Source organism: Erinaceus europaeus, chromosome 8 (genome assembly GCF_950295315.1).
Source record: "Erinaceus europaeus chromosome 8, mEriEur2.1, whole genome shotgun sequence".
Classification (NCBI taxonomy): Eukaryota; Metazoa; Chordata; class Mammalia; order Eulipotyphla; family Erinaceidae; genus Erinaceus; species Erinaceus europaeus.
The window spans coordinates 37,873,249-37,888,899 of NC_080169.1; the positions used below are offsets into that span (position 1 = coordinate 37,873,249).

The 15,651-nt window shown below is 34.3% G+C and overlaps 1 protein-coding gene across 2 annotated transcripts in view; it reads left to right on the plus strand.

Moving 5' to 3' along the window:
• AGMO (alkylglycerol monooxygenase) overlaps positions 1 to 15,651 on the plus strand; it is a 438,330-nt gene that overhangs the window by 197,803 nt on the left and 224,876 nt on the right. For both annotated transcript variants that reach the window (XM_060196150.1, XM_060196151.1), the window contains exons 11-12: positions 5,878 to 5,960; positions 11,130 to 11,235. In XM_060196150.1, coding sequence (XP_060052133.1) covers positions 5,878 to 5,960; positions 11,130 to 11,235 — 189 coding nt within the window. The remainder of the gene's footprint in view (positions 1 to 5,877; positions 5,961 to 11,129; positions 11,236 to 15,651) is intronic.

The window sequence follows — 15,651 nt, forward strand, 5'->3', positions numbered from 1 at the left end:
TTGAAGAAAATCTACAAATAAAGTTAACTATTTACCCTATCAACCTGATACAGGACCCATATATATTCATATTTAGCACAGAAGTTTGTGTAACCACTGAATCCCTGTCAGTCTGAGCTTGAAATTCTGGGAATATTCTAGGCTGCACTCATTTCAGTACCAATCTTCCTCAAGTGGCATGGTAGGATGACCCAGCCTCTCTTCAGAGACTTGGGCAGTCTCTACCTTTGCTACTTTATACTGAGGGCAAGGTCCTATAGAGACCACAAGAGGGCTTATTCTGATGTTCTTGATAAAGTGACCAGTGATGGTGGAGAGAGGGATTTATTAGGGGTTTAGGCCATCATATCTGTTTGAGAATCCAAGGATTCCCTAAGTAGAGCCCCAGATGATTGGGTTGTCTGATCTTGACCCAAAAAGTCATCATTAAGTGAGCCGATCTCTTGCCCTTGTTCAGATTTTGTGGCCCATTCTTTATCTGATGAGCTTAGACTTTCTTCCAGTTTTTTAAATTGTTGTTGAGTGTCATTTGTTGTATCCAATTTATATTAGATTTATGGGGTTTGTCTTCTTTGGGCCATTCTGCTAGATAACCAAGATTATTTGATTTAAGCCTGATCAGTTGGTCCAAGAGATGTGGTTTATTGTTAAGCTAATTTAAGCCTGATCAGTTAAAGAATTTATGATGCCTTCTTTAGGCCTTTCCACTGGGATCCCAGGCTTATTGGGTCTAAGTCTAATTATGGAAGGCTACAAAGTACTTTTAGTTTGAGTTATATAACTGGCCCTTGCTTATGGATATATGTACACCTTGTACCCAAAACCTTAAGTCCCAGTCTGTATCTAGTTTTTTTTTAACTTTGTTAGATAACATGCCATTTGAAATGGAACTAGGTAGTCCCATGTTTTAGTAAAGATCTCACCAGACTAGAGGAGTTAAGTGGTGGACATCTCAGGGTTGGTGTCCTTGGCAACAATCCACAGTAACAAGTCAGTAGCAGCATAACGTGACATGGTAGCACTAGTATCTTTGATTTAGATTAAGAGGCATGGTGGTAAGGGATCAGATCAGAGAAGAAACATGAAGAAATATAGGCATAGCCCTAGAGGTTCCAGGACTAGAAGAAGTAAGGATCTTAAAGATAATGGGAAGGGTTTCTTATAGTCTTAAAAAGAGTTTAAAATAGCAATAGTTAGTTGTTATAACAAAATTAGTTGAAGATTTGTTTTTCTATGAATATTAAACTATTAGGGTCTACTATATGTAATGTACTTGACCTCACTATACTTTGTGCCTTCTATGAGTATCAACTAATTAATCACTGTTTCTTGGGTACTAACAGGGCCAAATGGTTTTGTTATATTTGACCAAAGACTGTTGGTAACTTAGATATTACAACAACAAAAGGAAAATAACTATATATATATATATATAAATGTATTTTAGAGCTCCTTGAAAAATTTAAATCCAGTATCAGAATTTAATCATCTTACATATGGAACATTGAGTATTTAGGTTAAAGAAAATAGGTATAATTAGAACTATGGTCTAAGCAGTTAGAGAACTTGAAGTATTAAATCTATTCCCCACCAACCTGCTAAATTAATAGTTACTTATGAGATTATAAATTAATATGATTAGGGTGTCAGGAAATGTTGAAACTGGTTAAGTGCACACATTACAGTGCACAAGGCCCCAGGTTCAAACTGCTCATTCTCACCTAATGAGGGAAAATTTTCACTAGTAGGAAGCAGAACTTCAGGTGTCTCTTTCTTTCCCATTTTTCAAAGGAGGTCTCAAAACTTTACATCAGGCTCAACCTGACGCTGTTGACTGGCTATGGAAGAAGGGCAAATGCTAGAAAAAGAAGAATATTCCCACCCTCTTTTCTAAATTTCTTTCTGTCTATCCAATAATAAATAAATGAAATAAAATAAAATATGTAAAATAAAAATGATTGAATTAATAGGATTATAATTTTCTACCTTTCCCACCACCTTGCATCTGTCCCCCCACCCCTCACCCACCTAGATAACCACCATGGTTTTCCACAGTTTTAGATATAGGTTGACATTTTGTTTGTTTGTCTTCAAGTTCCTGTGTTCAATTCTCTAAATTCCATGTATGAGTGAAACCATCCTATAGTTGTCCTTTACCTCCTTACTTACTTCATTAAGCATAATATTCTCCAGTTCCATCCATTTTGTCCAAAAGGACATGATGTTATTTTTTGTTGCTGAGTAGTACTCCACTGACTATATACCCCATAACTTTTTTTATCTAGTCATCTGTAGAAGGGCATTTTGGTTGTTTTCATATTTTGGCTATTATGAGTAATGCAGCTATGAACATATATCCCTTTGAATTAGTGTTATCTTTTTTGGACAAATGCCTAGGAGTGGGATTGCTGGATCATAAGGTATTTCCATTTGTATTTGATTAGGTGTTCTCCAAAGTGTTCTAAATATTAGTTATACCAGTTTGCATGCCCATCAGCTATATAAGAGAGATACCCTCTCTCCACATCCTTTCCAACACTTATACTTTCCAGTTTTGTTGATAAAGGCCATTCTCACAGGTTTAATTTGGTTTTAATTTGTATTATCTGGTGATATGTGAATTGGAGCACTTCTGCATATATCTGTGGGGCATATGTATCTCTTCTTTAAAGAACTATTATACCATCTGCCCACTTTTTTTTTAACTAGGTTATACTTTTTGTTGTTGCTGAGCTGTTTTTTTATTTGTTTGTTTCTATAGATGTTTGGTATCAACAGCTTGTCTAAAGTGTAATGTGCAAATATCTTCTCCCAGTTGCCAAATTTCCTGTTTATCCATATGGGATTTTCTATTAATGTGTAGAAGCTTTTCAATTTAATATATTAATATTTGTTCAATGTTGCTTTTGTTCCCCTTGCCCATGGGGTAGAGTCTTCAAATACATCTTTTTTTAATTATATTTTTCTCTTTAAAATTTTTATTATCTTTATTTATTTATTGTATAGGGACAGTCAGAAATCGAGAGGGAAGGGAGGGATAGAAAGGGTGAGAGACAAGAGACGCCTGCATCACTGCTTCATCTCTTGTGAAACTTTCCTCCTGCCAGTGGGGACTGGGGGTTCAAATCTGGGTCCTTGCACATTGTTATATGGGCACTCAACAAGGGGCACTCAGCTCCCTCCAAATACAACTTTAGTGTTAATGTTATGAAATGTTTAACTGATATGTTCTTCTTTGTATTTTATACATATCCAGATTTTTTGACCCATTTTGAGCTAATTTTGGTGTATAGTGTTAAGTGGTGTTCTAGTTTCAACATTCTACATGTGGCTGTCCATTTGTTTAAGAGACTTTATTTTCCCCATTTTAGGCCCCTTTGTCACATATGAGGAACTTACACGTGTGTGTTCATTTCTGGGATCTCTATCCTAGTCTACTGATTTATATGTCATTTTTTGTTCTATTTTTTATTCATTTTTTGTTCATTTATATGTTCATTTTTTGTTCTTTTAACTACTCTTTTTAATTTATTTTTATATTTATTTATTTTCCTTTTTGTTGCCCTTGTTTTTTTATTGTTGTATTTATTATTGTTGTTTTTTATGTCGTCGTTGTTACATAGGACAAAGAGAAATGGAGAGAGGAGGGGAAGACAGAGAGGGGGAGAAAAATATAGACATCTGCAGACCAGCTTTACTGTCTGTGAAATGACTCCCCTGCAGGTAGGGAGCCGGGGGCTTTAACTGAGATCTTTACCACCTGACTCCCTGTTTAACTACTCTTACTTTGTAATATAACCTGAAGCCAGGCGTTGTGATGCCTCTATTTTGTTCTTTTTCTTCAGGAGTATTTGTGCTATTCATGCTTCTTTATAGTTACACATGAATTTTTAAACAATTAGTTCAATTTGCTTGGCATATGTCACTGGTATTTTAAAAAGGATTGCATTAAATATATAGATTGCCTTTGACAGAATTGTCATTTTAATATTTATTCTTCCAATCCATCAACAAGTGATGTTCTACCATTTCTTTGTGTCCTCTTCTATTTCTTTTAACAGTGTTTTTTCCTTAAAAAAGGTCTTTCACCTCCTTTGTTATATTTATTCCTAGTTATTTTATCTTTCTGGATTTGACTGTAAATGGGATTGCTTCCTTCACTTTTCTTTCCTATAGAGAAATGCCATGGATTTGTGTAACCTACTTTGCTTTTTTATTGACTTTTTTCCAGTTATTTTTGGCAGTGTTTTTTTCTTTCTTTTTTTCTTTTTTTAGCCCTCTAGGTATATCAACATACCACCTACAAATATTGACAATTTAACTTCATCCTTTCCAATTTGGATTCCTTTGATATCTCTTTCTTACCTGACTACAATGTAGTACAATTTATTTTATTTTATTTATTTTTTATTATCAATTTTTTTTTTGATAGAGATAGCCAGAAATCGAGAGGTAAGGGAGAGACAGAGAGGGATAGAGACATCTGTAGCTTTGCTTGTGAAGCTTTCTCCACGCTGATGGGGACTAGGGGCTCAAACTCAGGTCCTTGTGCACTGTGGCATGTACACTCAACCAGGTGCCCCACACAGACCCCCTGGGTACAATTTATTTTTTTATTTATTTCCCCTTTTGTTGTTCTTTTTTTTATTGCTGTTGTTATTACTGTTGTTATTGATGCCGTTGTTGTTAGATAGGACAGAGAGAAATGGAGAGAGAAGGGGAAGACAGAAAGGAGGAAAGAAAGATAGACACCTGTAGATCTGTTTCACCGCTTGTGAAGCGACACCCCTGTAGGTGAGGAGCCAGAGGCTTCAACTGGGATCCTTATGCAGGTCCTTGTGCTTAGTGTGGAACCTGCGCTTAACCCGCTGTGCTATGTCCGATTCCCAGGATACAATTTCCCCATGTTAAAGGTTTGCAAAACAATCTCATCCCTGACTTAGATACTTTTCTGCCATCATGCATTAAGAATCCAGCCTCCTCTTCCATCTTCTCCTTTCCCTTATTTCCCAGATCCTTTGTTTTGGTGCAACACAGGACACACATAGTCCAATTTTCACTTTTTGGTTTCCCTTTTTGTCGTTGTTTCTTAAGTTTCACATATAAGTGAGATCATCCTATATTTATTATTCTCTTTGGCTTATTTCACTTAAGTTTACTCCTTCCAGTTTCATCCACTATGAAGAAAAGGAGCTCTCTATGAGAGAATTCCCCAGGTCATGTAGATGGGTCCAAGAAATCTTCCACCTGCAGTATAGAAGGGTTCCCTTTCTCCCACATTCTTGCTGACAATTACTGCTTTTGTTCTGTCTAATACATGACTTTCTCACAGGTGTAAAGTATTATCTAATAATTTTCTTTATTTGAATTTCTCTGTTAAAACAGTGACTTTAAGCACTTTTTCATTTGTCTATTGAAACTTTTGAGGATTTGTTCATGTCCTCTCCTCTCTTTTTCTAAGGTGGCAATATTTTGTTGTTGTTCCTGATGAGTTTAATGAATGCTTTAAATATTTTGGTTGTTAATACTTTATCTGATGGATGTATTCTAATTTCAACATTTTATATTATTAAATATGTATATTATATTTTATTTCTATAAGTGTTTTTTTAAAGATTTTATTTATTTGTTAATGAGGAAGATAGAAAGAGAAATAGAAAGAACTAGACATCACTCTGGTACATGTGCTCCAGGAATTGAACTCAGGACCTCACACTTGAGTGTCCGATGCTTTATCCACTGTGCCACCTCCCGGACCACTCTAAATGTTTGTCTAATGTAAAACAAAATGTGGGGCTTTTCTCTAGTCAGATTTTAATGTAAATGTTCCTTTTGATAATTCTAAAAGATTTCTTAGCATCTAAACTTATTTTACAGGTTCTGTCACAGTTTAAACTCCTTTTGAGGATTTGTTTCATTATCCTGACTTTAACTTCTATTGGGTTTCTTCTGGATGAGAGGTAAGGGTGTGCAGTTCTTTCATGTCATGAAATTGCATTATGTAACCCTTAAAGAACATATAAAAATCTGATACACATCAAATATTTTCTATTGAGAAATAAAATTAAGACTATTTCACACTTTTAACTGAAATATAAAATCAATCGTACATTTTAACTGTATACTCTTTAAATTAAATTTAGATTTTCTAAGCATATTAAAGAAAACATATAAACTGTAATTATTAAATTTCCAGAAAAGATTATAACTCTGTACATCTAATACAAAACACATTTGGTTATTTTTGGTAATTAAATAGTTCATAAAATTCACTAAAATACATGTATATTTAAGGTTTTTGTTTTCTATGCTCATACCACATATTGTTTTTAAATAACACTTTTAAAAAATCTACATGGCCAAGAAATGCAGTGACTCAAACAATTTTGAATTTTGTTTTTCATGGGGCATATGAAATATTTATTTATTATTTTTTGGTAATTATCAATTATTAACAGCAATAATGGTATCCATATTTATGTACTTTCAATTTGTTCTATAATATGCCTGTCATGGAATGTATCATAACATTTTTAACAAAATATATGGCTCTAGAATTACTATAAATCCTACTTTATAGACTAAGAAAGTCAGAGAGGCAATAAGGGATAGCACAGGACACAAATCTAAGAAATGCTACTTTAGAATTCATATATTACAAAGTTTACATGTAGTTTTGTGAAATAATTCAATTCAGTTCCCTTTTTGTAATCTTAACTATGTTTTGGTGTCAAGTTGGTAACCTGTAACAATTACATTGAGGATACTGTAAAAATTCAGTAAACATATATTAATCTATATTGAATTATTATATAAACTTCCCAAGGAAGTTGAGTGTTTGGAGAGTAGCAGCAGATTCTGAATTCTCATCGAAATCCAGGTCCCTATAAACATTTGGTTAAAAACAAAAAGCATCTGGCACACTTCAAATAATAAGTGATATGTAGAAATTCGATCTTATTTATTTTGATACATTTTTCATTTATTTAACCATTCATTTTTAATCTTTAGCTAAACTTTTTTGTTTCTATTATTGAGGTTTCACTGTTCTAGGTCAACATTTTCAGAGAAACAAAGAGAGTGAAAGAGGAAGAGAAACCACAGCATCAAAGCTTCCCCTAGTTCTGTGGAGGGTAGGTTTGAACCTAAGATATGTATGTGGCAAAACAGGGAGACAGCCAATTATACTGTTTTGCTTGTCTGTGAAATTTGAGATGAGCCAAAAAGAGAAGGAAAAATAGCAGATGATATCAATGAAAAGTGAAATTTAAAAACCAAGAACAAAAAGGGAAAACACAAAGTGAAACTGGGACTAGGAATTTTGGTTTGGGGCATGATAGTGGAAAAGAACCTAAGTTTAGCATGAGAGAGTTTTGCAGACACACGTGGCATGGGGAGATAAAAAATTTTCCAGTGGAGAAAGCAATTACAAAAGCAAGACCTTCCACCTTCTGCACCCTATATTGATCCTGGGTCCATGCTCCCAGAGAGATAAAGAACAGAAAATCTTCCAATGGAGGGGATGGGATATGGGACTCTGGTGGTGAGAATTGTGTTGAATTGTATCTCTCTTCTTCTATAGTCTTGTTGATCATTATTAAATCAGTAAAAAACATTGTACCCATGTATCAACAATTATACTGTAAGCCCCATAATAAAATGATTTTAATAAGTAAGATAGCAAAGGGAAAATAAAGTAGTAAAATACAAACTGAATTGTAAGAATTAAAAAACAAACAAAAAAGTAGAAAAGTATCTCACAAGGACTTTAGAGATAAATAAAATCAAGATGGTAAATTTTAAAGGATTTACTTTTTTAAAACAATATTTATTTATTCATTTATTCCCTTTTGTTGCCCTTGTTGTTTTATTGTTGTAGTTATTATTGTTGTTGTTATTGATGCCATCATTGTTGCATAGGACAGAGAGAAATGTAGAGAGAAGGGGAAGGCAGAGAGGACGAGAGAAAGATAGGCACTTGGAGACCTACTTCACTGCTTATGAAGTGACCCTCCTGCGGGGGGGGGGGGAGGACAGGGGGGTGGCTCAAATGGGATCCTTAAGCTGGTCCTTGTGCTTTGTGCTACCTGTGCTTAATCCACTGCATTACCTCCCGACTCCCCAGGATTTATTTATTTATTTATTTTTAAATTTTTTTTAAATTATATTTATTTATTGGATAGAGACAGCCAGAAATTGAGAGTAGGGGGAGAGAGACAGAGAGACACCTGCAGCCCTGCTTCGCCACTCGCAAAGCTTTCCCCCTGCAGGTGGGGACCGGGGGCTTGAACCTGGGTCCTTGCGCACTGTAACATGTGCGCTCAGCCAGGTGCACCGCCACCCGGCCCCAGGATTTATTTATTTTTAATCATTGGTGAGATATAGAATGAGAGAAAGATAGAGAGAAACCAGTAATTGCTAAGCTTTGACATGTAACGTGTCAGGGAATTAAATTTGGGGTCATTAGTAGCTCTGCTTTAATACTAATTTGTCTTTCTCAAGATTGCATCTTTTTAATGTATTATTTACATTATTTGAATGAGAGAGTGAGAGGTACAGAAGGGGAAAAGAAAGAGGAAGAGAGAGAGCCGAGATTACTGTTCAGCTCTGGTTTATGATGGTGCTGTGGATTGAACCTAGAACTTCAAAGCTTCAAGCATGAAAGTCACTTGTATAGCCATTATGGTATCTTCCCAACTCACAGGATTACACCTTAAAGATCATAATTGTGTTAGTTATATGTACTTACTAGTAGTAACTAGTAACAATTGCAAAGCTTCACTTAAATATCCATGAATACAGATAAACAAGCCTAATACTCAAGCTATTGATTTTACCAAATTTTTCTATGCTATATTAAATCATTCTTATTATATCTAGTTATTTAAAAGTCTAACTTGCTCCTGGCCTTGTTTTTGAACTTAAATTAAGATACGAACATAAAATTACTATCCGTGCAATAGAAGCCAGAAGATAATAGAATGTTGTTATTTAAATGTTGAAAGAAATTGTTGCCAGGAGTCCGGCGGTAGTGCAATGGGTTAAGCACATGTGGCACAAAGCGCAAGGACCTGCATAAGGATCCAGGTTGGAGCCCCCTACTCCCTATCTGCAGGGGAGTCACTTTACAGGCGGTGAAGCAGGTCTGCAGGTGTCAGTCTTTCTCTCCCCCTCTCTGTCTTCCCCTCCTCTCTCCATTTCTCTCTGTCCTATCCAACAACAACAACAACATCAATAACAACGACAATAATAACTACAACAATAAAACAACAAGGGCAACAGAAGGGGATAAATAAATAAATAAATATAAAAAAGAAATTGTTGCCAAATATAAAAAAGAAATTGTTGCCAACCTAAAATTCTCTACTCAATAAATTAAAAATAAAGTAAAAATATATTTTTTCTACAACAAACTTCAAATATGATAGTGCAATGTTTAAGCTGTAACTTTCAAGTTGAATGCAAAGTGGATATAGTTGTCATTTTGCATTGTGCTGGAAGTTACCAATGAGTGAAGGAAGAGGATGAAATGAATGACAATATTTTTTAAAAACTAATAAATGTATTAGGCACTAATGTATAATGATTAATTTAATAAGTGGAATTATTTAACTGGAAAATCCAAGTAGTATGTAGGAAATTTATTCAAATTAAAATTAAATTTAGAACTAATTTTACATAAATTGTTATAAACTATATTCCTGTACACTAGCAGGTAAAAACTATTCATTGAAATATTGTGAATAATTGAGTAAATGAATTGAGAGATAACTATATTCATAGATTATAATATTAAAGTTTTATCAGTGTTTACAGTTAATATTTAATTGTAACTACAGTATAAAATGTTTCTACATGGACTTTGATAGTCCTTTTCTAAAATATATTATATGGAATGCAAAGGCTTAGTAATATCCAACATCCTAAGGTTAAAACATTGTAGAAGATTTTCTACTAGGTATCAAGATTTATTGCATAGCTACAGTAATTAGACACGTTTTATTGACACTTAGATTGGAACAGAGGTCCTAGAAACAGAGGTATGTATATAACTAGATTTGATTTGTGACAAAAGTATCCCTGCAGAGCAGTGGGAAAAGCTGTCCTCCCAATAAATGGTCTTGGAAAAATTGAATTTCCACATAGGAATAAGAAAAATAAACTTGACAAATATTTCACAGTGTAAAAAATTAGTTCAGGCGTGAGGGAATTTCAGATTTATAAGTAAAATGGAATCAAATGAAGATTATAGCAGACTATAGAGTAATATATTCTATGGAACATTTAGGTAGGTAAAAATATTAAGTGGTACACAAAACTCCATAATAAAAATAAAACTGATAAATTGCACAAAAGAGAGTAAGTTTTGGGTCAAGAGATTGTTAATTTAGTAAAACACATGTGTTGCCATGTGTGAGGCCCTGGATTCTGTCCCTGGGACCACATGTTAGCACCAAGGACAATTGCCAATATTACCGTGAGCAATGACCTGGGATCAAACATCCCCCTCCCCCATGCAAAAGGAAGTTTCATGAGCAGTAAAACAATGGTGTAGGTGTCTTTCTTTCTGCTTCTCTATTCCTTCCCCACTCAATTTCTTTGTTCTATCAAATAAAAATAGCGTGAATTTTCTGGCACTACCATTAAAAAAGGAAAGTCGGTTCTTCAAAATCTAACTCCATTAGTCTGGAAAGAGGTAAGAGAGCTAAAAAAGAGAGAGAGAGAGAGAGAGAGATTAAAAGATACTGAAAACAACAACAAAGACATATGGAATGACTTCAGTAGAAGTACTATATGTATTATTGCCTTTCCAGAACAAGAGAGCATGGGGTAGATAGAATACTGCAAGAGATAATAGTAGAAAACTTCCCCCACTCTAAACAACAGACAGAACACAAATATTAAAGAACACAAATATAAAATATTAGTTATATTACAAAGGGCCTGTGGCTATAGTAGTTTTTTTTTTTTTTTTTTTTTTTTTTTTGTCAGCAGAATCACTCAACTCTGGTTACTATTGATGCTGGCAATAGAAACTATGACTTCTCACTTTCAAGTCCTGTGTACTTCTACTCTGACACATAAAGAGTATATTTAATGCTAACTCTTGAAATGGCTTTTTATTTCAGATCTAAGGGAGCTATTCTGGAAACATTTCGCTGCTCACTGTTTCTAATGCTGTCTAGATTTGGTCACCTGAAGCCATTCCTTCCTTCCTTCTCATTTTCCTTGGAGGTAAGACATTTACTTTAGGTGGCTATGGCATGAATATATTCTATTGATTAAATACTCAATTCAGTCATTCATAAATACATTATGATTAGATGATGTAACCATTCACTCATTTTCCAGTATGGATTTGTTATGTCAGTATGAGCAGTTTATGTCGAGCCTAATTAATATCAATGATCAATTAATATCATAGAATCATTGAACAAATTACATTACTCATTATTTATAAAGAAATTAGATTCAGACCTGCAAGATACTTCACTTGGAAGGTTATCTATTTTCCATCTGTTTGACCTAGTTTCAAATCTGGCTTTGTCCTGGAGAAGCACTGATGTACTAATCTTTTTCTCTCTATCACTATGATCTAGTTTTACCAATTCTTGGGCTCTTAATAAATATAAATTGATAATAAAATATTATTTTTAGGATTCAGAACAAAAACTATGTATTAGTGATTTAATAATATTTAACAAGATTGTAATGTAACAGGGATACAATTCTACACAGTTCCCAACATCAAAGTTATGTGTATCCTTCCCCTCTACTGGAAGCTTCCATATTCTTTATCTTTCTCTTGGAGTATGGACAAAAGTTCTTTATGGGGTACAAAAGGTAGAAGGTCTGGCTTCTGTAATTGCTTCGCCACTGAACATGGACATTGGCAGGTCGATGCATACTCCCAGCCTGTTTCTATCTTTACTTAGTGGGGTAGGGCTCTGGAAATGTGTGGTTCTGAGACACACTGGTGAGTCCTCTGTCCAGGGAGGTCAGGATGACATTGTGGTAGCATGTGCAACTTGGTGGCTGAAAGATGTTATTTTATAAAGCAAATTGTTCAATAAATAGGCACCCAAAGATGGGAGGGAATAAGGCAAATATAACTGGGGGAGGGTCTTCATATGGGGTGGAAGCTGGGAAGTCTTTTTTAGATATGTTTTTCTTGACCCATGACTTCTGTTATTTTTACTTGAACCTGATAGTTAACATGTGGGTGGACAAAAAGTATTAGTTGGGAAGACTATGTCAGAGTTGAGAATAGGACTAGAAAGCTGAATTAGGACAGAGAGTAGCTCTCAAATATGAGAAAAGTATATAAGTATAATTAACTGTTTACCTAGTCAATCTGACCTAGGGCCCATATCAATTCATGAACCTGTGTGGCCTCTGAGTCCCTGTCAGTGGCTAGGAACATTCTAGGCTACACTCATTTCAGGACAAGTCTTCCTTGGGTGGCAGAGTAGGTTGACCCAGCCTCCTTTAGGAGAGTGGGGAAGTCCCTACAACTGCAGCTCAACAGTGAAGGCAAGGTTCTAGAGAGGTCCACTAGAAGGCTTATGATGACATTCCTGATAGAAGTGACCAGTGATGCTGAAGAGAGGTATCTGTTAATGATATAGGCCCAGTATATCAATGTGGTAATCCAAAGATTTCCTGACTAGGGCCCCAGATGATGGAGTAGCTTGGGAATGACCAAAAAGGTCATGGTTAAACTGTGCCAGTCTCTTACTCTTATCCATTTTTTGTAGTCCTTACTTTATATGATGAGGTTAAACTTAAAGTGATCAAAGGAAGTGAAATTGGGGGGTAGGAGAGGAGGGTTTCTTGGCATAAGTAGTAAATATTTGATTATAGTATCTTCTGCTACCTAAGTCTTTCTACTTGCTTGCTGAACTTACTTAGTTAATGTGAAATAAGATGTCTTAACAATAGTCTACTAGAAGCCATAATTCTATAGTATTAAAATTATTAATGTCATTGTAATATTTGTACAACTAAAACATTTTATAATTTAATTTCCTATGATGATTAAAACTTCCAGGAACTACATTGAACTCTGAGTATAGTTTACTATTTCTAATCTTACATAGCTGTTAAAAAATCTTATTTTTATCAATAATATTTAATGGGCATAGAATTATCTTGTTTAAATTGAAAGCTGTATTCTTTGTGCTATTGAGCAAATGCCAACATATACAGGATGTACAATGTGTAACTTTATTTAGGCATAAATCTAAATGCTAATGTTGACATCTGAGGAATATATTTTTTTAATTATAAGTTGGTATTGATTGTTAAATTACAATAAACTCTCTGAAAGATAATTCAATGTCTTAGTCATGGTATTCAAATTCTACTTGCTATGCAGGTGGTATGCTTATATATGTGGGAACTGATGTTTATATAAGATTTTTCTTTGTTGCATCATTTCTTGTATCATAAGACTGAAAACAATCTAATGGTCATTGATATACAACCACTAACTATTTACTATTGATTCAGGGAAATATTTTGTAAACATGGAGCATTTGTTATAAGTATACGTATATACCTTATTTTATCTATATCTGTCTATATATCCCTCTATATATACATATAAATATGTTGATATGGTTTGAACTTTTCCTATTGTATCATGTCCTTGTGGCAACCATTACAATTTTTTATCATGAAGCAGCATTTCTTTTTATTTAATGATAGCGCTGCTTATCAAGAGTTTAAGAAGTACAGATGTAGGTCAAATTGCTTGAAAATGGAAAAGCTATAAGAAAATGTCTTATCAGTTTAATAGTAAAAGTATTCTGGAACTTATATGAGTTTGAATACTATACATTTAAGTTAGCTTTGGTTTATGAGTCAAAACTGGAGAATACTATAGGCAGACCTTTCTTGCTGCTTTCTGTTTACTTATTCTTTACAAAACATGGTTCTGTTCCTCTAAGTACAGAGTTGGCTACTTCTTTAACAAAGGACATTAGTTGTATGCTGGAAATACATTATGTGTGATGGCTGTAAACAAAGAAGAGGGCTGGGCCATGTGGGTGTGATTCGTACATGTCATTAGCATTTAATGCAATTGCGTAAGTTCTTGCAAGAAGTGAAGATATCTTGATTCTCTTGCCCTCTTAGTTTCCTGGTTGGCCCCTATATGTTCTGAAATCTTTGCATCTGGGAAGATGATGGCAGGAGAATAGACGTGTGGTAACTCATGTTGTATGTCAGCCTCTTTGTTTTTTTAAGTCTTTTCTTTACCCATTTCATTACTGTTTTTTTTTTCTTTGAGAACTTAATAAATCTGCTTATTTTAAATACCCTAAAACAGCATCACCCAGAGTCTTTTAAAACTATATTTATGAATTATCATGAAAAAATTTCCTTAATATGGCATAATAATAGTGTCTTTCAAATTGATTGGAAAAAAAATCATATGTCAAAAGTGGAACAAAGAAAGCATTGAAGGGAAAAGGTAATAGTGCACCTGGGTAAGTGAACACATTATAATGCACAAGGACCCAGGTTCAAGGCCCAGACCCCCACCTGCAGGGGTAAAACTTCACAAATGGTAAAGCAGGACTCCCTGTGTCCCTCCATATCTTCCCCTCTCTATTTCCTCCTCTCCCACCCCAATTTCTCTCTGTCTCTTTCCAATAGTAAATAAATAAAAATACACAAAAACCAAAATGCATTGAATACATTTTAGTTGTTTATATTACTCTTATTACTACTATTACTTTTATTAAAATAAAGTCACTGAATTTCCATGGTAAGCTTAAATAATTCTTCTTTGATCTTAGTAAACAATTCTATTGTAGACACTGGGAAAATATTTTATTATCAGCATTTTTACCTGTGAAGCAATATTTTACCACTTTTTAAAATTGCATATATTTGGTTATTGTGAAAGTGGTAGATAAAGAAAGGGAAAGAAAAGGCCAGAACATTGCTCAACTTTGGCTTAAGGTCTGATTCTGGATTCTGAACCTTTAACAAACATGCTATTTAGCAAATCATGCTTCCAACTATCTGAAAACTATCACATGTTTATATTGTCATTGCTCAGGGTCTTGTTCTGGGTTCTGTTTACTTCTCAGCCTATCCTTAACTATTCCTACCTCTTCAAATACTGTGAATGTGCTGATTTCCAAATGTTTATCTTAAAATCAGCCCACTACCTGCAGCTGTAAACTTCATGTGCTACTGTTTATTCACTATGGTGTCAGCACATCATACAATTACATGTCTAGAAGTAAGCTCTTAATGCCTTTGTCCACATATACTGTTCCTTTCTCAAGTCTTTATGTATCAATAAATAGACATCGACACCTCCACTCATTTTTATAAAGGGGATACTTCTTGTTTTATCTTTCTATTTTGTCACCTACATTTACTCAGTCAAGAACTTCTGATTATTTCAGCTCCAAAATATATCTTCAGCTCCATCCTCATTGCCAGAATCCTTATTGAAATCACCAGTATATCTTGCTATATTTTAAAATAGGCCTTTACATATTCACTAACCTAATGCTATTCTTTTTATTTGTGATTATAATGGGTTACAAGATTGTAGAATTACACACCACACCTACCACCAAAATTCTGTGTCCTCACTCATTTACCTCCAAAAGATAACAATAGTTCTCA